General features: G+C 40.8%; 1 protein-coding gene and 1 long non-coding RNA gene across 2 annotated transcripts in view; one reads left to right on the top strand and one right to left on the bottom strand.

Annotated features, from left to right (window-relative positions):
- GNA12 (G protein subunit alpha 12) overlaps positions 1 to 22,349 on the top strand; it is a 37,368-nt gene that overhangs the window by 6,988 nt on the left and 8,031 nt on the right. The window contains exons 2-3 of the mRNA XM_010719633.3: positions 4,392 to 4,607; positions 22,282 to 22,332. Of these exons, the coding sequence (XP_010717935.3) occupies positions 4,392 to 4,607; positions 22,282 to 22,332 (267 nt within the window). The remainder of the gene's footprint in view (positions 1 to 4,391; positions 4,608 to 22,281; positions 22,333 to 22,349) is intronic.
- On the bottom strand, positions 18,659 to 22,328 carry LOC104913428 (uncharacterized). The gene is made up of 4 exons (XR_004161517.2): positions 22,195 to 22,328; positions 20,635 to 20,816; positions 19,803 to 19,911; positions 18,659 to 18,789 (listed from the first exon to the last, which is right to left on the bottom strand). It is a non-coding gene; the product is annotated as an uncharacterized LOC104913428 (long non-coding RNA).

Genomic DNA, 22,349 nt, shown 5'->3' with positions numbered 1-22,349 from the left:
CACATGGATAAGGGCACAGCAGAAATATCAGACCAAGGTGGGAGCTCTCCTCTTAGCTCAGCCCTGTATGAGTTGCTATGAATTATCATCCTCAGATGCTGTCAGTTCTTTGTCAACAGCAAGGAGGAGCACGCACAGTGAGAAAGGTGTTTTGATCTCCTGTTGCCCGCAGTGTTAATGATGGTGCAAAGCCATAGGGAAGGGCAGTGTTACCTATTAGCTCTGATTTGGAGCCTCGCAATCAGGTATTAAGCAGTGACCTGCATTTCACTTACAACAACCATTCCTGTGAGTGGTTTGGTTGCTGGACATCGAGGGCTTTGGTGTGAGGTTGAGCAGTATGTTGATAGTAACAGCTTTCAGCATCTGCTGTAATATTGTGTGCGTTGTGTATGAAATACACAACAGTAGTTCATAAAATGATTGAAAAAAGAAAAATCAGTGTAGAAGACTTCTCTATTTGTATACCAGCTCTATTTTGCAAGTTATCTCCAGACCTTTGGCTATAATAAATAGCCAGCATTGCCTGGCTGTAGGTTTGGGTGCAGATGAATCTGGCCCTCCTTTATGAACATATCTTCCCCAGACCTATTGCTTGCACTGCCTGTTTGGTGCTCAGCCGTGCTGCCTTCACCCAGCTTTGAGTTGGACCATCTGGCAAAAGGTGTGGGATTTCTAGGAGAGAGAAGCCTTCAAGTACGGGAACAGGTGAATAATTTAAGAAATGAGTGTTGTGTTTTAAGTGGTGATAAATACTGATGTAAGATATTCCTAAGTCAAGTTGCTTCTTACGTACTGCAGCTGTTCTCTTCATGTATTGCCAAGTACCACTGGTTTCAAGTGAAATTAGCCTTTCTTATAATCCCACAAAATAACTTAGAGAAGGAGAAAAAATATATTTCAGTCCTACTTGTAAGCATTTGGGGAAATGCTCATAAGGCCTTTGTGCTGCTGATGGGCAGCAAACATTGTGCTCAGTGCCTTTGACGGCTGTGCTCCATCAGGCCAGTGCTTTGGAGCTCTGTCTCTGACACAAACAGTTGGGTACGAGAACGGGGCAGTGTGATGCTGTGGGCTTCTCTACCAGCCTTTGGTTTTGGAAACTTCGTGAGCCAGGAGTTGCATCTGGAATGTAATCAAATCGTCCTCTTGGGGCCTTCCTCTGTGAAATTATCTTGGTTGGTCTGTGAGTCCATTTATACTTCTGGCCAGCATCCTCTTGTAACTGAGTTAGTCTCATTATGGGGTGTATAGGAGAAATCCCTCCTTGTCATTGAACTCAGCTGTGTTGCTGTACACAAGTACTTGTGCAGTGAAGGGATAAAAACAAATAATCTCTTTATTTCTTTTCTGTAAATAGTTTTTACTCTCTATAGATTTCTGGTATGCCATGCCTTAGTTCCATCAAAGCTATAGATTTCTGTTTAGTATCTCATTCTGTGTAAGATACTTCGTGAGATAGATCACATCACAATTCCCCTGCACCTTTTTGGTTCTGACCTATTTCCATTCATGTTACATGCATTGTACAGTGACTTGAATGTGTTTAAAAATTGCTAGGGAAGGAATAGGGCAGAGAACCTTCTTGTTTTTCCTCTCTACCATTCTTGTATGCTGCTGTTTTGCCTCCTTCTAGTGTTTGACAGCATCCTTATCTGTGGAGTAGAGTTCTTTCCACCTGTGCTTGTTCCATGTCTGTTCTGCAGCACGGAACTTTTAGCTCAGCTGAGCTGTTCAGAAGTTCATATCAAAAGCTTTTGCCACTTTTTTTCTGTATTCCAGTTTTGAAAACATTACAGCAATTGACAATATTTAGTATTCTGAATGGAAGAGAGAATTGGGGGTTTCCTTAGTGGTAGAAAATCAGTAAGAATGTCAGAGTGTTGGGAAGGCTTAGTGTGAAATGGGTGCTGTAGTGGAAACAGAATGAGGAAACCTTTCCTGTGACAGCTTGCACCCCAGGCTTTTGAGGTAAGGATTACTTCGTTTTGGAGATTTCTCTGTTTCTCCTCATCTTTCTGACACCTGCCCGTAGCATTTATAGTTTGGGGAAGATGCTGCAATATTAGATTTAGTTTAATCTTACTGGGGAATCTTGTTGAGTGACAAATATATTTAACCACCAAGAGATGGGGGGAAGAAACATTGGCTATGCTGCTTTTGTCAGGCTTCTACTTGTGAGACATTTTAGCTGGTAGTTTTAAAAGCTGGCGTGTTGTAAGCATCCTGACTAGAGAAACGCTGTTCCTGTGGTTATCCATAGGGCCCCACTTCTGCTAACCATGTTCCATTTCTGATCTTCATTCCATGTTTAAAATTGACCTGCTGTGTGTTTCTGCACGTCTGTGTTCTGCTGATGCCCCTGTCTGACTGCCAGCTCACCCCAGGCCAGGCTGCGCACGTGGTTTGGTGGCAGCCCTTCCTCCATCTCTAGCAGGCACAGGAAGGCAGTGCATGCTCCCCACAGGTAACCTTGAGGTAGTTAACACACTCACACAGGAGCTGGGAGATCTGTTCCTTCTCTTGCCCGATGGACATTCAGACCTGCTTTGCCAAGAAGCTGCAGCCAGCAGATAAGTAACTATTCTGGGACCGGAGCAGTCTCTACACCCGTGATTAAAATTCTCTTCTGTGTTTTTTTCCAAACAAATGGTGGAACTTTCCTTAACAACAGTCTCTGGAGATCCTGCACGTCTCCGGTGGGAGCAGTAAAAGGCAAAGCGACAGTATGGGGAAAGGCATCAAGTCTGAACTCCAAATACCACTTCATCTTAGCAGCAACTGAGAGTTCTTGCCATCGTTTGCTTGATTTGCCTGTAGGGAACTGCAGTAGCTGTGAGCTGGTGAGGGTTAAATCCATCAGAAGGCTGAGGATGGAAAAGCTGGGGCTGAGCCGAGGATGGCTGCAGGGAACTGGAGCTGGTGAGAGGTCAGAGCTGAGCCCTGTGTGCTGGCAGAGCCCAGTTAACCATTTGTGTCCATAAATACAACTTCTCCCTACACAGAAATGAGCCTGGTGTTCAGGTATCAAGAAATAGCAGTTCTCCTATCTGTCCTGGTTATGACAAAGTTTCTGGAAGGAAGGAATTGTGAAATGCTCAGCTGGGGCTGAAGGGAACTGGTGCTGACTTCGAGCTGTACACGGGTGGCTGCTGTGCAGCTTGCAGAAAAATCTAATGTCAAGAGATGTAATGTGGGTATCTCCAGTTCATAGAATCTTGGATGTGTTGCTTTTTTCCTTCAGGTTTGCACTTATGTCATTCAAATAAAGCAATTGGAAGGATTTCTGCTAATAAAGCAATGCATTCTGTAACTAGGAATGGGAGTGGGCTTTTAGGCTGTGCAGCAGAGTCACTGGGCATCTGGGACTTACACTAGAAGTTGATAAGTGTATTCAGTTTTCTTGGTACTGTCAAGATCTGTTCTCTACTTAATAAAAAGAAAGTAACAAACGCTGGAGAATGAAGTATTTACATTTTTGGGTGGCTGCGCTTCAGGAGCGCTCCTCGGACGATGACAGCTGAGGTGCTTTGTTTTGAGATCCTGTTTTGTGACAGACTGAGTTGCTCAGCATTTCCCTCCCCAGTCTTCAACTTCCACTGGAGAAGTTACTGCTCCTGCTTTGTGGTGCTGTTAAAGGGTGGGAGACACAAAAGCTTCAAGGGTTGAGAAAACATGCTTGCTGCCTTGGTAGCTTGAAGTACACAGAACAACAATCGGTCTCAGTGATGTGCAGGTTCATGTGCATAGCTTTGGAGACAACTTCAATACTGTTGCTTTATATTACAGTTTATTTTCATAAAATGCTACCCCAAAAGATCAGCACAATAAGTGGTTGTTTAATATAACCCACAGATTTTTGCTTGTGAGTTAAATGCTGCTGAAGATGCTAAGCTACCTTTAAGACTTATCCATTATTAAAATGATTCATACTACTGGGAAATAAATGTTGTCCATCTGAAGCTATTAAGAACAGGTGTGTTAGATTCAAGGCTGAAGTTTCAAAGTTATTTAACCTCAGTCTTTTTGGATTTTTGCCACAGATAAGAAACTAAGTCAGTTCCTGGGCACTCTGTGTATTTGATGTGTACTTCTATTTTTAATCTGTTGGTAATAGTCTTTGTTCTGCTGCTAATATTTTTTTCCATGTTAAGAAATACATTGTGGCTAGTTTGCTTATCTGAGCAAGCTTGCTCTATCTTCTTTCTGGTGGGATGGTACAATAAGCAATGCTCATGATTCCCTCCTGAGTTCAGTCCCATCAGAGTAGTGTTTAAAAGAAAAACAAAACAAAACAAAAAAAAACCCTGAAATTCAGGCACCTCTGAGTCCTTGTTCTTTTCCACTTCAATCTCTTCATCACTGACTTTCATATCCAAATTATTCTTTAGGGCTGCAGGGTTCTGGTTGATGCACGGGACAAACTGGGAATCCCTTGGCAGTACACGGAGAATGAGAAGCACGGAATGTTTTTGATGGCTTTTGAAAACAAAGCTGGAATGCCCATCGAGCCTGCCACGTTCCAGCTGTACGTACCTGCACTGTGCGCCCTGTGGAGGGACTCAGGAATCAAGGAAGCCTTCAGCCGTCGGAGCGAGTATCAGCTGGTGAGTACAGCCCTTCTCCTGGTGGGAGGGGAAGAAACTTCCCTGCTGTATAAATATCTCCACAGTTGAAAGATGGCTTGCTACGTGCAGAGTTTAGCCACCATGTGAGCTGTTTGTAGTTATGCTGTAAATCTGAGCGCTTCAGCAGCAGGAACAAGTGGCGATTGGAGCCAAACTTGAAAAACTACATGGCAGCGAGAGGGAGTGGAAAAGTGCACGACTGGATAAACTGGAAGAGCAAGAGGAACCAAAAAAGGCAGGAATTGGTTGAACTAAAAATATTTTAGCAGCTCAGTAGTTCTGTTCATAGTAGGTCGCTGATGAAGGCACGCTTAATTTGTAACTTTCCAGTCCTGCCAGCTTGCACTGTATTGATACTGGCAAACTGTTCCTGCATGCAGATCTTTTGAAGTGAATACACCACCCATTCTGGCTGCTGCTGTTTGACTGTTTCTTTTCATCCTGACGTCTGCAAGTGAAATTTGGGGAAGCAACTGAGAGATGACAGTGAGCTTGAAAAATGTGCAATCTTCCTTGCTTTCTTGTTATTAGGTTTTCATGCTCTAGCACCAGAATAACTGAACTCCTGGTGTGGAATGTGTTTCTGACAGCTGTTCATAATCCACTCCTTTTTATTCCTGTGTCCAAGATGGAGATGGCTTTTTCATTTATTTCCATTTCCTTTTCAGTGAAACAAAGTAGTGATCCGTGCAACGTGGTGTCTCTGTTATTGGTTCTTAGAGGATGACACTGGATGATTTTTTTTATGATAAATCTTTGTGATTTTAGAGTATCAATAACGGCTTAATCTGCAGATAGAATTCTTTGTTTCCAGTCCACAGACTGGATTCAGCATTTCTTAAAGACAGCTGAAGGTGAGATTGCCTATTCCTGGATATGTTATAAGTGTCATCTTACTAGATATAGAGCCTAAAACATGCATCTGAATAGTCTCCCTTAGACCCTTACACAGAAACTTGATGAGACTATGGAAAAACTAGAAAAATTTGTAGTGATGAGAGTCTCCTTGTTTTTTCATGCTATTACTTCTTGTGGCTTCTCCAGTGTTTAGTAGTGTAGTTCAACTCATGATGCAGACCTTAGATCTTCATCCATCTCCACTATTCAGATACCTGTTTGAGTCTTACTGTGTATCTTTGAAACCTGTTTCTTGAAGTACCTTGAAAATAGCTGAAGAATGAGTAAAATGACAAGGTGAAATGTTGTTTCCTTAGGCTAAAAAACAACTTGCATGTTACTACACTGGGCATAGAAGGGGGGTGTGCCGTGTGAAGGAGGGAGTTTGGTTCATAATTCCTAGCATCTGTAGAAACAGATCAGGCCTTTGCTGTTCTGCTGTGTTCAAATGTGGAATAAAAAGCTGGTTCATGCCATGGGGGACTTGCATTTAACATGAGACAACTACTAAGAGAATCCAGTATAATGAGCAATAATTGCATCAGTTGCCTATTAATTTTTTTCTTTTTTCTCAGCAACTCTGTGATCAAGCATGAGTTTCATTTTTATGGAGAAATTCAGATTGGGATCATGTAGGATATTCATCCTTATTCTGGATAGCAATACAATTACATCAAACAGGGGTGGGGGGAAGTCTAGCTTGTTGAATAAATAGCATTCCAAGATCAGTAGGCCTACCTCTGCATTCTCTGGCTTTGAGAGCGGGATTAAACAGGAAATACCAAAAAATAAAAATAAAAAAGCTCTGCAAAAATGAAGCATAGAGGCATGCAAGTGATCATTTAATGTATCCTCATCTTCAGCATCTATCGTACGTCTCTTTGGATGGCATTCATTTGACCTGCTTAGCGTTACTAGGGTAACTGAAACTGCTGCAGCACCAGAGCTGTGAGCTTATCAAAGCAGAGAGAGCGAGTGTGTACTGTAGAACACTGCTGGTAGCTCAGTCCTGCTTCGTGCATCAGTGGCAGTAACATCCCGAAATTCCCAAGTGCCATTCCTTTACTTTGCAGGCTGCATCTCTGGATTATAAAACACCTTCATTTCTAAATTTTATATATATATATATTTATTTTTTAATAACATAGGTTGTTCTCAAGGATACAAATACTAGTTTTAGATTGATTGCTAAACGAACTTGAGATTTTAATAACTTGAACCTGTTCTTGGCCTTGCTTCTAGACCCAGCAAAGCTCTGACAGCCCAAGTGCGTGGGGGTTAGAACCAGGACAGGTTTTGTTGTTTTGGTTTTATGTTTTTTAGGAAGTTTAAAACTGCTAAACTGTTTGCAGAAGGCAGATAGTTTAGGGAGATGCCTCATTTATAATTGCATATAGTGTATATAAACCTATACCTTAATTTAGTTTAAACCCTCCCTGGAAATAGATTCATGTAAATAAATAAATGCCAGATTTAGCAAACTCCAAGAAAATAATTATTTTCTGAACTGATTTTAGCTAAGGCTGAAGAGAACCTCTGAATCAGCAATACTTTTCTTATTTAAAGTAAGCTATTTAATGGAATATGCTTGGTTTGAACTGTATTTATTATCCTTCTCCTAGTTTCAAAGTCTTCTCAAGTTTAAAGCTTTACATTACTGTGGTTTCAAACGTTGTCCAGAAACGTTCAGGATTGACGACCCTGCTCAGCATTCGTGTTCTCTTCACCACGGCTTCAGAGTCAACTGGACATCACTTCTTTTTACTATTGCATTACTTTGGCTCCAGCAGTTACTCCTCTAGTCAATGCTGTCCTGACTTCTAAGCCAGAGGATTTTACTGGTCTGTTTTTGAAATTTATTTCATCAGCAAGTTGTGTAGCTTTGCTTAAAAATAGAAAACGTTTTGGTTGGTTGTCAGCAGCTGAGGATTACAGCAATACAGGTGTCTTCCGATGGGCTGTAACTGAGCGAGAGGACTGACTCAGCAGCAGGAAACTTGTTGAAAGAAAATGGCTCCGACCATAGCCGTACAATCTGAAAGCTGCTGCTCTGGGACCGCAGAAGCTGCCTCTGGGCATTTGAGTGTTTTCTGCTTCAGCCTAGAAGTGCTGGCTGTAAATCCCTGTCTGGGTCTTTGAGCCTTTTAGAAACGAGTGGGTGGATTCTACAATGACAGGGTGCTTTTCTGCCTTTTTTTTTTTTTCCCCTGTCTTTCTTAAAGCAGACCAACCAATTTCACTTTCCTTTCACAAACCTCAGCCTCTCCCCCCCAAGTCTGTCCCCACCGCCCTAAGTTCCTCTGTTCCTTGTATGCAAGCCAAATTGTCCGGGGACAAAAGGTTCATTGTGTTTGCTACATTGTCACGTCTCTGTCCTCCTTTTTAACTACTAGAATAGGAATTCCTTTGTAATCAGTATGTGATTCTTCTCTTTTCTCCCTCGCCCTCATTATCCTACCGCATTTTCTGTCTGTATGCTGGAAAGGAACACATTTATCGTATGTCTGAAAATGTCCTGTAGCATTTTGATCTTTCGAGGTTGCCTGCGGTGGCTCGGGCAGCTGGGTGTTAATTCTTCCTTCCCAGCAGGTGGAGACAAATTCTGAGTGCTTCCTCATAGTAAGGGACTTGAGATCACAGGTATACTTTAGCTGGAAGGGAGGGAACTTCCTCAGTTTGAGCCTGTGACAAGTATTTTGGAATTCTGAGTTCAGGTGCATGTACTAAAATAAGCTGAAAGGTTTTTTTTGCACCCATAATAATGCAAGTTCCTACAACGTCATAAAATGTGGAGACCAAGGCCAACGTAAGTATCATGTTGTCCAGATGGTGGTGGTTGTTTTATTTTTTTTTTTCCAGTGGGAGAATGAGAAGCCATTCTCTTTGTTTTGTCTAGAACCAAGCATACAAAGGGAAGGGAGGTCTCTGTTAACAAGGTGGGTAAAGATGGGCTAAATAGAGCTCCTCGTGCAAGTAGGTGATACTTAAATCACGATTAGAACCAGTTGCATGTCATGTGCTAGCACTGTCACAGAGCTCGTATTAAAAATGAGCAGATTTGAAAAGCCAATCATCTGGTTTCATTGATATGTTACAAAAACAATGACATTTTACTTTTAGATTGGGATTTTTAAATATGCATATTGTTTTATCTCCATCCTAAATACTCTTAGTCAAAGCAGTATCTTAAATTGAATTTCTCTTGCTCTTTCTCTTCAGAATACCAAGTCTTTCTAGTCTAACTTTGTATTTCAAGAGCTCTTGAACTACTCCAGTGGTACGGATTATCTTCTCGTCTCCTCAGGATTGATGGGGCTATTTACTCTGAACTCCAAAACGTACTAGCAGTTGAGGCAACTGTGCCCATTTATTCAAATGCAACCAGACTGGTTTCTGACCTTTGTGTTCACAGATAGTTTACCTTCTTACAGAAGAGAGTGAGGCAATGCAAGGAGGTTGCAAAAGGAATCCATTTTAATGCAGTTAATGTGCAGGATATACTCATGATCCACCACTGGACTGTCAATTTAATTATTATTATTGATGTTCTCTACAGTCGTGAAACTGTTTAATGTGTATTAATGTGTATTGGCTCCTTCTAAAAGTCAGCATAGGTAGGAAGTAGTGGTTCCTGAGCAAGATGTAAGGGGCTTGCAAATACAGATGAAAACTTACTACTGTGTCTATAGTTATTTTTAGATCCCTGTTCAGGGAATTGCATGGAACACTTCCAGTAATATTTCAAATACTAAGAGACTCTGAAGCCTTAAATGTGGGAAGACTCTGGAAAATGCCTTTCTTTTACCCATTTTTTTGGGTGTTTGGGGATATTATACAGGAGTGATAGTGCTGTATAACCTAGCTTTCACTTAAATTTTCCACTTGTTTGTTCTTAAATTACAGTAAGATTTTGTTATCTTAGTTATGTTAGAATTCTGAAATGGGTTTAATTTGGCATAAGATGTCATAATAACTTCAAGGATCATTAACTTGCCAACTTCATATAGCTTAAATAACATCCCGTTCTGGATTCATAGCAGGGTGAATTATGTAGGTGTTTTCTTTCAGTTAAGTATCTAAGCAAGGCTTTGTGCCTGTAATATAGTAGGTAAGTACCAGAGGTCCAGATTTAGTTCTGATTCTGTCCTCTAATCCCAAGACCTCAAATGTTTCTGGTCATGTTATGTAGTTTGACTCATCGTCGTATAGTAGAAGTAGTTAATTGCTTGTTTAACTATAATACTGCAAAGCATTGTGCCTGGTCTGTAATAGGAAGGATTAGCAGTTGGAGTCCCTGGATTCTAATCCTTGTTTCTAAGACCAAATAGGAAATTTTTTTTTCAGGTCAAAGTCTCAAGTGAGAACTCTCATACATAAGTGGCATTTTGTTAAAGGAAGGGAGAATTAATGAGTTTTAGGCCAAATTTTATTAAAACCGGAGAGGTAGCAAAGCAAAATGTGGCTAGGAGCCTTTGCACAAGGCTGTGTGGATGTTGGCTAATGCTCTACTTGTAGTTTGTCGGTTTGCATATACAGAAGTTAAATACTCAGCTTGCACTGTTCTGAAAACAGATGTTTAAAATAGGTGCTAACAGGCCTGCTGCCACCAGAAGATCTCCTCGAGCAGCACGGTGTTTGGCTGTACCAATGTATTACTGGTGTGTTGTGACAGTCTGGGGGATCCAATTCAGTACTAAGCTGGGGCAAGAGCCAAAGTTGAGGGTGCCTTCATAACATGTTGTCTGTCACCTAAAGCAAGGAATGCTTCACTTGATAATGTCGGTTTTGCTAGAAGTGTCACTGAGCAGAAGGCAAGAAGTTGTTTGAATTAAAGTAGGTTGAATTCAAAGGTCATAAATCATTTTACACTTTGAATCATGTCGAGTTCTAAGAAAGTCCACTTGTGCAGTATCTTCTCAGTGACAGAAGCTGCTTCCTCAAGCAGAACCATCCGCAGTAAGCTGTGTAAGACAGTAAAGCAGTTATTATCTATTCTCAAGTAATTTTTGCTATTGGGGGGAAATGACAAGAACCAGAAAAGTTGTGAATTATGTTTTCAAAACAATACAAATGGGAAAGTGTTAGAAAATAAGTATTGCATTTTGTTACTTACGAGAAGCCTCAAGCAAGGATTGCAGCCTTCTGTATGAATGCTCTTGTGGAAAAAGTCAGGATTCCTGACATTAATTGTTCCTGGCCTTAGATTGTGACCAAATGCAACAGCTGGATGAGATGCAGTCTGCACGGAACAGAGAAGATAAGTTGTAAAGTAACAAGTAGATCACACATAATAAATAGATAACAAAAAATTAAGATGCCTACCATATGGGAACTGAGACACTGAATAAAATTAATAGGGAAAGGCCTATGCTGCTGACTATTCTAGAACCCCGTCTAGTGAATTCTTGGCACTCTACAGTTCTTCCATCTCTTTTTCCTTCCCCTTTTAAAGGTCAAAAACTTAAGGCAAAATCACCTCTGAAGACTGTAAAAACGTACAGTGTGTTCACACACTTCATTAATTCCCCACTGTCTGGATACCAAAAGGTTGAAATTTAGACTTTGTGTGGTCCTACTTTGTACCTTTTAGGTTCTTGGAGGTAGATTAAAAAGCCTGGTAATTGTATGGCACTGTGTAAGCCTGTCTGTAGGAGTTCTTGCTTTTGGCCCTTGGATGCCAGTAAATCTTGACTGTAGTTTTGGTGTGGTTAAGGTGAATGCGAGAAACAGCTTCACAGATACAGCTCTCATGTCGAAAATGCTTTAGTATGATTTGCATCTTGCATGATGGCTTACCATTTTTGTGGTCAAAAAGTTTTGTTTTACTTCTGTTTTTTATGAAGGGTGAACTTCTGTTTTTACCTCTCACTTCTTGAGCCAATTAGAGAACTGCCTGGGTGTCCCCAAAGATGAGCAGAATAAGTGTGGCGGTTGTCCTTGCCTGTCTGTGTGGTAGTGGCTATAATTTGATGTCTTACCTTCAGCCATAAGAGCGAAACACAAAATCAAATTCTTAGACTGGAAAAGTCCTTTTGGTTCCCAACTCTTGAGACTAAATGCCACCCTGCTTCTGGAAAGAAGCTTTAATTTTATTAGGCATAAAATAATTAGAAAAAATACTCGGTATGTCTGTCTTTGCAGAATTGTTGTTCTAAATCCTAATTAGTGTTACTCTAAATCTTGCAGGACTGTATTGAATATAAGGATTTGTTCAGAGCAAGTACAGCTGTAATTAATCTTTGCATTCCCATCAAGAAATGCTGGCACATGCTGTGAGAAACAAGGAAGGAAATTTTCAGTTCAAGCTGTCTGAGCCAGTACCCCACTGCAGCTAAAAAACGTGGGAGTAATCTTATTCCTTTCTAGTGTACGGGAGAATTCTGGGCAGAGACAGATCCAACCCGGTGAGTTGATTTGAGCTGTTGATTTTGCTGTTTAGTTTCCACCTCCCATTTCTAATGGATCTCAGTAACTCAGGAGACTGCAGGGTTTGCACCGAGAAGGACCATAGAGGTAACCAGTAATGAGAACGTACTGCAGAAGTCTGGGCAAGTTAATGCCTTTAAAGGAGAGCTCTCTGCCTGACTAAGGGAGTCTAACAGTTAACCACTGAAACTTGATGGAAACTGGAGAGAACTCATATTGAACAATAAGCATACAGGTTAGAGCTGTGGTAGTTCATGAGGACATAATAACTGTTATTCTACAGTTGTCTACAGCAAAATAGGCATGTTATGCAGGGGCATTTGTGGTAATGATTGTTCATACTAGAGTCTAAAAACAACTACGGAATATTGCTTCAGGTGGAAAGGCTTGATTGTCAGATGGGATTCAGTCAGTCAGTCTCAAAGATCTAGCTGAAATGGAGACTGAGTTTGTGTTTCCATGGCACAGGTTTTCAGTGGTTTTGGTGTGTTAAAGCCACATGCAATTGTTCAAGATCCAGTAAGGATCATATAGCTCTGTAAAAGAAAAACGGGCTCCTGCTGCTTCCTATGTGCTGTATTAGTGCTTTTCTGCACTCACAGCAGGTTTCAGAAGTTTGTTTTGGGAGGGGAGGCTGTAGAAAAGAAAAGAATGATTTTCTGTAAGCCCATTGCCCTGACGTGGCTTGCTGTGCACCAAGAACACTGCCAGTTCCAAGGGCAGCCTTCTGCAACTCTTCTGCATTTTCTCTGTAGTAAGTCTGCTTTGTTTTGGATTGGAATTGGATCCCATCCTTTCCACCTAAACTCAGAACAGAGAGTGACTTCAGTGGCCTTCCAAATTACTCTAAAGTGTTCTCTTAAGAAAAAAATAGCTTAGGTCAAGGCTTGAATTTTTCAAAGGGGCCGCTGAATTTAGTAGGATAATGGTTAACGAATGCATTAAAGCTGAGTTTCCTGGTTTCTTGGTCCTCCACAGCTTACAAAAATGCAAGTAACGAGCACAGATGAACAAATAAGTGGTGCATGAAGAACTAGATCTGTTTTGATGAGCAAATCTCACTGGCGTATTCCCTGGGCTTTTATGCTTTTTTAGAAAAGAGATATCTGAAGTTGTTCTTAATGCTCAGTCATTGTAACAAGTTACATTTAGTAAGCCTGTATTCTTGAGAAGGTAGGACGTGCAAGAAAGCCGAAAAGGAAAATGCAGGTAGGATCATCAGGTAGCAATAACTTTGTTGTATTTGTGCCAGCTATCCAAACCCTGATCATTTTGTAAAAACTTCTTGTAAAGACTAACTTTCTTTAACCTGCTTTTCTTCTCTTATCTTCCCTCTTCCTACTCCCTCCCTCCCAAACCTGCCGTACACTAAAACACTGAGTGTGTAATGCATAGTTTGAGCTTAGTATGGGCTGTAGTTCTGTGACAGTAATCATGGTGAGCGATAGGAAATGGTGGTTTAGGGAGTTCTGCCCTGCACTGTGTTCCTGTTTGTGTTGGCATAACTTTATTGGAAGCTGTGCTGTAAGTGGAGAGGCTGATGTGAGGCACTGATTGTATGCACAGCTGAGGTGGTGACATGCTGTGGTAGTGAGGAAGGAGCAAACAACTGGCATCAAACACAAGTTACCTTCATGTGAGGCTTGCCAGGGAATGATGGCAGTGTCTTTCTCAGACAGTTGTTCCTTTCCTTCGTAAGACTTTCCTCACCTGTACTACAAGGATGCTGTTTAGTTTTCTCAAATGTTTGCTCTCCAACTTGTCAGTGTATCACAAGTGTTTGTGTAACATTCAAAGTCAATTCTCTGTTCTACATGTGCACTGAGCTCAGAGAAGGAGGTAAGCGGAGGGAGGGAGAAACATGGTATTTGACTTGTCATTTTTGAGTCTGAGTGACATGATAGCTGTGCAGCATTGGAGATTTTCGTATGTATGTTTGGTAACTTGATGCATCTGAACAAGGTACTGCTCCAGGAAATCTCTTGAGAGATTACTGCCACAGACTGATCAGCTGTGAGTTGAACACATGGAAGGAGGAGAGATGTCTTCTCAAAGGAGAAGAGTAAATTTAGTTCAGTGCTCTTCTTTTTCTGAACCTGTGCTAGCTGGGAAACCTTCCTGTTACAAAGCCAGAAGGCATGATCTCTTCTCACTCGTTTGCAGCTAAACTTAAAGCAGCTCTGTGGAGTGAACATAATTTGCTATATTATTGACTTAGCATTTGGGGGAGGGGAAAAACTTCTTGGAAACATCATGCAAGATTTTCTGTTAGAGAAAGTGGAAAACATGTTGCTCTGAGAAGTAATTTATTGACACCTTTCAAATGTCTCCTCTGTATACAACACAGATTCCTGCAGTTCAGACTGTGGCAGACTTGTGCTTCACTTGGCCTTACTCCTGAACAAACTGTTGATGTTTGTCCTTAGAAGGTCTGCTGTTTGCCCCACCCCCAAAACCTCTTAATTTCACTCGCTTTCCATGATATGCACTTAATTCTGCTTTGGGAAAACTCAGTAAAATCTCAAACTGGAAAAAAAAAATGGTGGTTTATTGATGGAACTCTTTCTCCCATTTAATTCTCTCCAAATTCTGTGTGTTTAAGACTTTGATCTAGTTTCTAGTCTCTAGTCTAGCTTCGCTCTGGTCAGATTATAGCACTGAATTAATGATGTTAGAGGCGTATTTATTGGGCAGGAGGCAAAAGAGGAACCCATTATGTCCTCTTTTTCAGTTGTCCTTCTTCTGGTGCAGCATATGCGTTCTAGGCTGCGAGGAGCTCAGATGGCTGCACGCATGGCTGGGCAGCTTCGCCACTGCAGCTCAGGAGAATGTGACCAGGGCATTAATCGGGGTTTTTTTCAATAGGCCAGTTTGCTCAGCAGCTTGTAGAAGATTGTTAAACCTGCTTCAGTTTGCACTGTGGCTTGATTAATTTACACATGTAAATCAGGCCTTAAGGATGGAATGCAAGTCACTTATTCCAAGTCACTTATTTCAATTATTGGTAATTTACTTGAGAATTGTTTTAATATGTTTAAAGCACTTGATTCTTATAAAGCAGATGTGTTTCAGGGTTCAGGGTGGAAAAGAATAAAGCTTTCTATTTGATACAAGTCTATGATATTATGAAGGAAAAAAGATCCATAGTGATTTCTAATAAGCCTGAGCTTCATGACAGTTTGGTTAATGGATGTCAAAGGGCGCAGATGTAACTTTCAGGTACTGAACAGCTTTCTGAATCTTGCAAGATTATCATTTTAATCTGTACTGTATCTACATCTTAGTTGTATGCATACAGACAAAATGAGAAAATCTTTATAAAGTTTTTTTTCAAATAAATGTGTGGGATAAATGACTCTTTCCAGTCCTTTTAATTATCTTAAAAACAAACATAGCAAAAAAAAAAAAAGCATTAAAAGATGTCTGAACTGATTTTTATGCAGCAGATGGAGCATTAAGGGCATCTTGGAACAAATGCTTTGGTTTAGAAGTAGAGTAGGAAGTCTCATTCTGTGTGATACTCGAGGTTATTCCTGTTGTAAATGCATTCAAGTTGCTTAGCTTTCCAGCTGGCTGCCTGCCATGGAAAAGTCCAAGCTCAACATTCTCTCATGACTAGTCTTAGCTGTTTTCTTCAGCCCACAAGATCTAAGATACTCTTTTCCCATCCCTTTATCTGATAAGATTTGAAAGGGAAACTCACTGGTAAACTGATTTCGTCTTGATCAGATAGCCAGCACTGCTGACTAGGTTCATCCATAAGGTAATATTTTTCCGTCGGTGTCTTTTCTAGTTCTGCAGATGTCTTCTGTAAACAAAACAAGTTTCAGGTTTGCATACTGCTGCTGAAAACAAAGCTGGGGACTAGGACAGCCTAATGGGATTGTGCATTATTCTTGATGGCTTGTAGAAACACCCAGCTGCTTTAAACTCTTCATTCATTGGAAATGCACTTTTTTTTTTGCCTGGCTGCTGCCCACTGAGAATAAATGGGATCGTTTTCCAGTCATTCACCAGGAACTTGGATCAGTCTATTCAGTTACAGCTCAGAACTTTCTTTTAATGGTGGCAGGCTTGCTGCTTTCAGTCGCCTTCCCTTATGCGTTTGAGCTGCCTGTGCTTGGAATGAGAAGTTGAGCTGGCGTGCATTAGTTCAACTTCATCAAGAACCTCCGGTGCCTGAGATGAAAGGGTTCTTGCAGCAGCTCCACACAATGCATTCTCTTAGTTGGCAGGGAAACAGGAAGGAATCCTTTCATGGATGCTTAGGACTAGATCTGTTGTCCACTGGTGCCAAGAGGAGTATGTGAGCTGGGTGCACTGATGTTGGCTGCAGCCATCAGGCTGCTGTTTTTTAACCAGAACTGTGTTTCTTCCACATGAACTCAGCGTGTATCTCTTTGTATCCGTTCCCTGGATCTTTCTAGTTACTAGTCATTGAGGGCTTGGAAGTGCTAAATCACTGTCATGTGCTAGTCTGGCTGAGGCTTTCTTTAGAATTAAAAATAATTATAATAAAAGCAGTGATTTAATTCTTTTACATCACTCTTTGCAACTTTGTGTGTCGCTGGTACTATTTGCTTTGTTATTTGCACCTCCTTTTCTTCCCGACAGTGTAGGTCTGTGAAGCACTTATAGAGACGGTAAGAAAAGGTAAAATCAGAGCAACAGGGATCTGTGCTAATGTCTCTTGAAGCCTAGATTGGAGGACGAGCCTGCCTTAGTCTGAGAGAAAATTCCTTTCCTCCTAGAGTTACTTACTAGTGTGCATATTTGAGACAAATGGACAGAATTGCTAACATACTATTGAGTAATCTATCTCCTGTACATCCTGTTGATGAAGAAACACCTAGAATTCGGGGGAAAAAATGTAAGATTTTTTTTTTTCCCTGCACAGCTTCCAGAAAGAGGTGATGTATTTATTTAATTGCTGTAAAAAGCTGAACTGTGTGGGAGTTGCCCTTCAGCACAGACCTCTGCTCCTGTTAAGTGTTCCTATAACTTCACTCGGTTGCAGGACCCTCAATTCTTGTTGCTGGTGTGGGAGCTCAGACTAGCCTGGATTTCTGGGAAAAATGAAATAAATACTTGATCCCATATTTTTTCATATGCTGCAAAGCATACGGTTCAGCCAATGTGTCATGTATCAAAGCAGGATCAGTTTATAGAAAGCCATCCTGACTTGGACAGACGAGCAGATTTTTGCATTGCCTGTTTGTACTGAGCTGACAAATAATGAATTTTTAAAATATTTTTAGTCTTCTAACATGTGATGCTCACATTGTATGACCACACAGCAGAAGGAAGAGGTAGTTTTTAGAAGCTTAGAAGCAAACAGTACGTTTTGTAGCTGGTATGTTTGCAGGGTACAGATAGCGGTGACTTGGATAAGCTCTGGAGTTGCTGGATGGGAGCCAGGAGCTCTGGCTGTTGTTAAGGAGGAAGTTACAGAAACCTGGTAGTTACAGTTCTGTATGGCTTAAATAATGAGAAATGGTTAAGTCTCTGTCTTGGAATTGGTGATTGAAAAATTAACATTTGTCTTGTGTCAGTAAGCGTGAGTGCCCAGACAGGATGTAGATAATATCTGCAGAAGAGAATTATACTGTAGAACATGCATTAACATTTCAGCATTTAGGGACAATTTGGGTTACTTCAGCATCCTTCTGAGCGGATTCTGAGCAGGCACAGACACGCTTGTCTCCTGAGAAAACAATGCTTTAGAATTCTTCAGCTGTTGTAGAGAAGGGTTTGCGCTTGAGGCTGTGCTAATTCTGCCCTGTTAATAGTGAGGCTGAGCAGAAGTACAGATCTGCTGAGGTTATTCTTTCATGAGCAAGGTTATTTATTTACAGGTACCCCTCGTGAGAGCTTTAAATCTGGTTCTTCAGGGTTTGCTACTCTTTCTCTTGGACTAAGCCAGGGTGTGGAAAGTGAAGATGTCTGCATGCTCACTTGCAGAGGTTACGTGGGTTATGATGCTGGGTGTTGTGGCCAGCAGGTCTCTCTTAAGAAAGCATTTCCTACATCTCTTTGCTGGTGAGATCTTGTCTTTTCATCTCAACATATGACAAAGTAGCTGATCTAACAGTCTCCAGCGTTTTCAAATGCTGGTCTCCTGGTTGCTTTATTCTACTTCAGTGTTAACAGCCTTGTTCTTCTCTTGGGCCTCTGCTTTGGATATATTGCCCTTAAAAAACATCTGGAGTTGTAATGTTCAAACCTCTCAGATCAACAGGTGATCAAAATTCCACAAAATGTAGAAAAATGAGGTCTCTGTATTTGTCTGAAAGTCACAGGTATTACTTGCAAATTAGCTCTGTATTTTCTGTTAGTGTGTGTCTTTGGCAGACACAGTGGAATAATACTTCATGTAATGACCAGCTTTAGATGAGATTTATGTATTAATTCTTCAAGTCCATCCTAATCATAGCATCATGGAATATCCTGAATTTGGGGGAACCCCACGAGGATCACTGAGCTCAACTGATTCCACATAGGTCAACCCAAGAGTTAAACCATACAGTTGTGCATTCAAGATCTCAGAGGTTAAAGACTGGAGATTTCCAGACTTGCTTCTGTGTTCTCCTGGATTTCCTCTGCTCAGCCTTGTGCTGAACGTTTTGCAACCTCTACATGCAGGGTGCATTGCAAACACCACAGCCCTTATAGTCTGGTTGCTGTTGCTTCCACTGTGCAGAGTCAGATGCAGTTTGTGGTTGTTTCTTACAGTGTCTGTTTCTCTGTGTGTCTCTGTGTTTGTGGGAATCTTGTTCAGATCTGTATTTTATGTTCCTTGAAGTATAAAGTTTCCTTCCTGTGTGGTTTAATTCATCATCTGAAACAAGAGAAAGGCTGACAGGTCTACCTTAAATTGTCCACTCTAAATTTAGCTGCTAGGGACAGAATGGTCAGGAAGGGCTAAATTAATATTATGTCAAAAAGGCCTTGGGACGAGGAAAGGAAAAAAGCCAATTTGGAACAGAGGATCTGCTTTCAACTCTTTCAGAATTGGAAGGAACTGCTTTTCAGAAGGAGAAGTTTGAAAGGAGCATGTATTTTAGGGAACTGCACAATAGGATGTTTCATTATGGTCTGTGATCTAACCAGCTGCCACTTAGGATAACTGGCTGAAGGTTCGTGACACACTGATCAATTCTGGCCTTGCAGAACATTTCTTATTACTGAGCTTCTGTGGGCATTTTAAAGCAGCCTACATCTAATCTGCTGTGCATTTTGTTTCCATGAAATGCAAACTACTTGGGAATGGTGCCCAAGTGTTTTTTACTCGCTTTATGCAATGTTGAGTGGCAAAGGAAGTGACGCCGAATTTGTTCTCATATTCCACTGGGGAGATCTTTTGTGTGTTATGACTCTCGCCTGAAGGCACTGAGATGTCGAATTCAATTTGTTATTTTTATGGTAATTTTGGAGCTAATATTAAGATGACGTTCATACAACACAAAATGTATAGAATTAGATGGAGCAGTTGTGTCATCTTAATTTTGCAACTTCTGCTGCGTGAGAATTTTGCTTACCATACAGAAATCTGGGATATAAAAGAAGAACTTGAGAGCATTATTTCAGGAAGCAGGAGTATATGTTTACATTTTTCTCCCTTTCTCCTCTACTAGTTACTTTTTCAGCAAACTGTATTATTTTTTATGGCTTCACCAAACTGTATACCAGAGATGGGGCAATTAAAATAATAATTGAAAATAAAAACCAATTGTGATATTGCACTGCAGAACTCACAGGCTTGTTTTAGACCTTGTGTTTGTGTATCTTGATTCCCCATTCCCAGATGTGCAGTGACTCATCCTGCTGAACAATGGGAACAGCATCTCTTACCCCTTCACTTGGTCCCACTTGGCAGAGCTGCTACTCAGAGGATATGTGTTGCAGAGGGAGAAGAGATTAGGAGTGGGAGAATGAATCATCCGAGCGTCTGTGGCAACTCCTGTGCAGAGAGCAAGAAGTTAAGGAAGGCTCGTGGTCTGTGCTGTGCTCTTGTGTACTAAAAAGGAGCATCTGAATTACGTGAAATTCATAACTCAGAGGGCGTTGTTATCCTTGTTATCCTTCAAGTCCATTGCTCTGTGCTGCCTGCTTGGTGAACCAGAATGTGCCCCCACACCCCTCTCTTCAGAAGCAAGCAGCATTTCTATGAGTCAGACTAAAATGTACAGCAAGGTTACACAATAAGCCTTTGGAGCAGGAACTGCATCCATGCTGCTGCATTCTCGTGTTATAGCTTTAATCGGGGAGTGATTCTAAGTAGGGACTTCTCAGCATCTGTGCTTGTTTTGCTGTTTTCTCCTCCTTCAGGTTTGTGTGCCTGCTATTCTTAGCTCTGAACCCTCTGGAGCTGAGGGGGGTTTTTGTTGTTTTGACTGGAAACAGATATTTTGACTTAAGTAGTGAGTATCTCTGAATTCTGTGCTAGCAGAGTAGGCATCTTCAGATCTGTCAGTCTGCTCATATGTTGATCACACCTGTTCCATCAATCTGACTTGGGCTATCCAAATATTTTGCAATTACTGCTCAAAAATTTCCAGAATTAATAATTTGGCATAATTACAACACGATGAAGGGCTTTACAGGAAACCAGAGAAGTCTAGTTTCCCTAAATCACTGAAGAAGTGAAGGTTATTTTCTCAATAACAAGATGATTTTTTTTTACCTTATTATAGAAGTGCAGAATGTTAAACTGAAGCAGGAAAAGTGGGGAGGCACAAGCCAGAAGTCAGGTAAAAGCCATAAATCAGGTGAACTTGCTTATGTATCCCAGCAGTGTACATGCATACAGCTGTTTCCTGTTGGCAGCGTGGGAGGCCGTAGGAACAGGACAAGGACTCAGAGCAGCTGCATAGAAAAAAGGAACAAGTTGCATCACAGACAGTCCGTTTGCCATCTTGTTGTCCGTTTAAAAGCATTGTGTAGGACAAAACACAATAGAGAAGGTGGGGTTTTTTGTTTCGTGGGTTTTTTGTTGGTTTTTCCCTTGGTGACCTTTTCCTTTTGGGCTCTCCCCTCTCCTAAATAGGACTAATAACACAGGAAGACCTTTTTTCTTATTCATGCAGTCTGTGATACCTCTTCTGATCTCAAATAGTGCCAAAAAATACAGGAAATTACTTTCACCTTATGAAAATTCATGGTTGTAAGGAAGCTCTTAGAGCAATTGTTCTTCAGAAACTTCCCCCCGCCCCTGAAAATGGTCTTTTTTTTTTCTGCCAGTGATACGCTGTAAGTCTTTTGTGATAAATGGAAGCTAAATATGCATTCTCTCTTTTATGAAAAGAGAACTCCAGTTTTAAACGTTAAGAAATAGTAACTGACAGCTCCCTGTTGTCTGTTCCTGATGCTGAAAGTATGTACTTGTGCAGTACACTCAATCCTCTGATCTCCATTCTGATTCTTCAGAATAAACTGTTGTGTTGGCATCTATTGCAAGCTGTTCTGAGGCAGAATAATTTTATTCCACTGTCTCAGGCCTATGGTATGGAGAGGAATGTTAGGTTTAAGGTTTTATATTGCTGTTGGAATCTGTGAGATAATATTTTGAGAACGTTCTCCTTCTAAATTAGTAACTTGGGAAGGGCAGCTACTGTCAGTTCTGTCAGCGCAAAGAGCACTCAATTTGAGTGTAACATACAGGCAAGCAGTCTGAAAAATACATATGTTTTAAAATATTGCTTACATTATGTTCAATATAACTGCAAAGGGATTTTGTACAAATTCATTATTAAAACCCTTGAGCCTAAAAGGACAACTACGTGTAGAAGAGAAATCCTTTCAGAAGGCTCCTTTTTTTTTTTTTTTTGCAAACAAGTCTGGGTTAATCTATTACAAATAGTGGGTGACTTCAGTCTTTCACTTTTCTAAAGATGTGTCAGCCACTCTAGGATATGCTTTTGTTCACTTTTGCAAATTTTAAGCAAAATACATTAGTTTTTAATGGAGGTGTTCATCTTCACTCCCACTTAGTGTCAGTTAACTGCATTCATTGTACAAGGGATAAAAACCCTAATTCTTTACTCCAAAGCAAAGAATTGCCTTCAATAACGCTTCCTTTTCATTATAAAAATTTACTTGGAACATTTCTTTCAGATTTCTACTCAGCTTTGATTTTTCTACAAGTAACAGAGCACTGTTAAGAAAAATACTACTTTACCTACAGACATTGGTAGCACATTATAGCAGCTCCACTTAAATCTGCAGTTTATGTGAACTAAACTACCTGGTATTTCTATTGCTGCAGCTCCTTAAGCACGAGGTGTAGTCCAAACTTCAATTTGTGATTTCCCATCTCTCTCCTTCTCCCCAGGGTGAATCAGTGAAATATTTCCTGGATAACCTGGATCGGATTGGTCAGCTGGTAAGGCTTCATTTCAG

The sequence above is a fragment of the Meleagris gallopavo genome, chromosome 16 (assembly GCF_905368555.1).
Source record: "Meleagris gallopavo chromosome 16, MGAL_WU_HG_1.1, whole genome shotgun sequence".
In the NCBI taxonomy this organism is placed as follows: Eukaryota; Metazoa; Chordata; class Aves; order Galliformes; family Phasianidae; genus Meleagris; species Meleagris gallopavo.
Note: the sequence above shows the minus strand (reverse complement) of the source record. Positions and strands in the feature narration are given on the sequence as shown.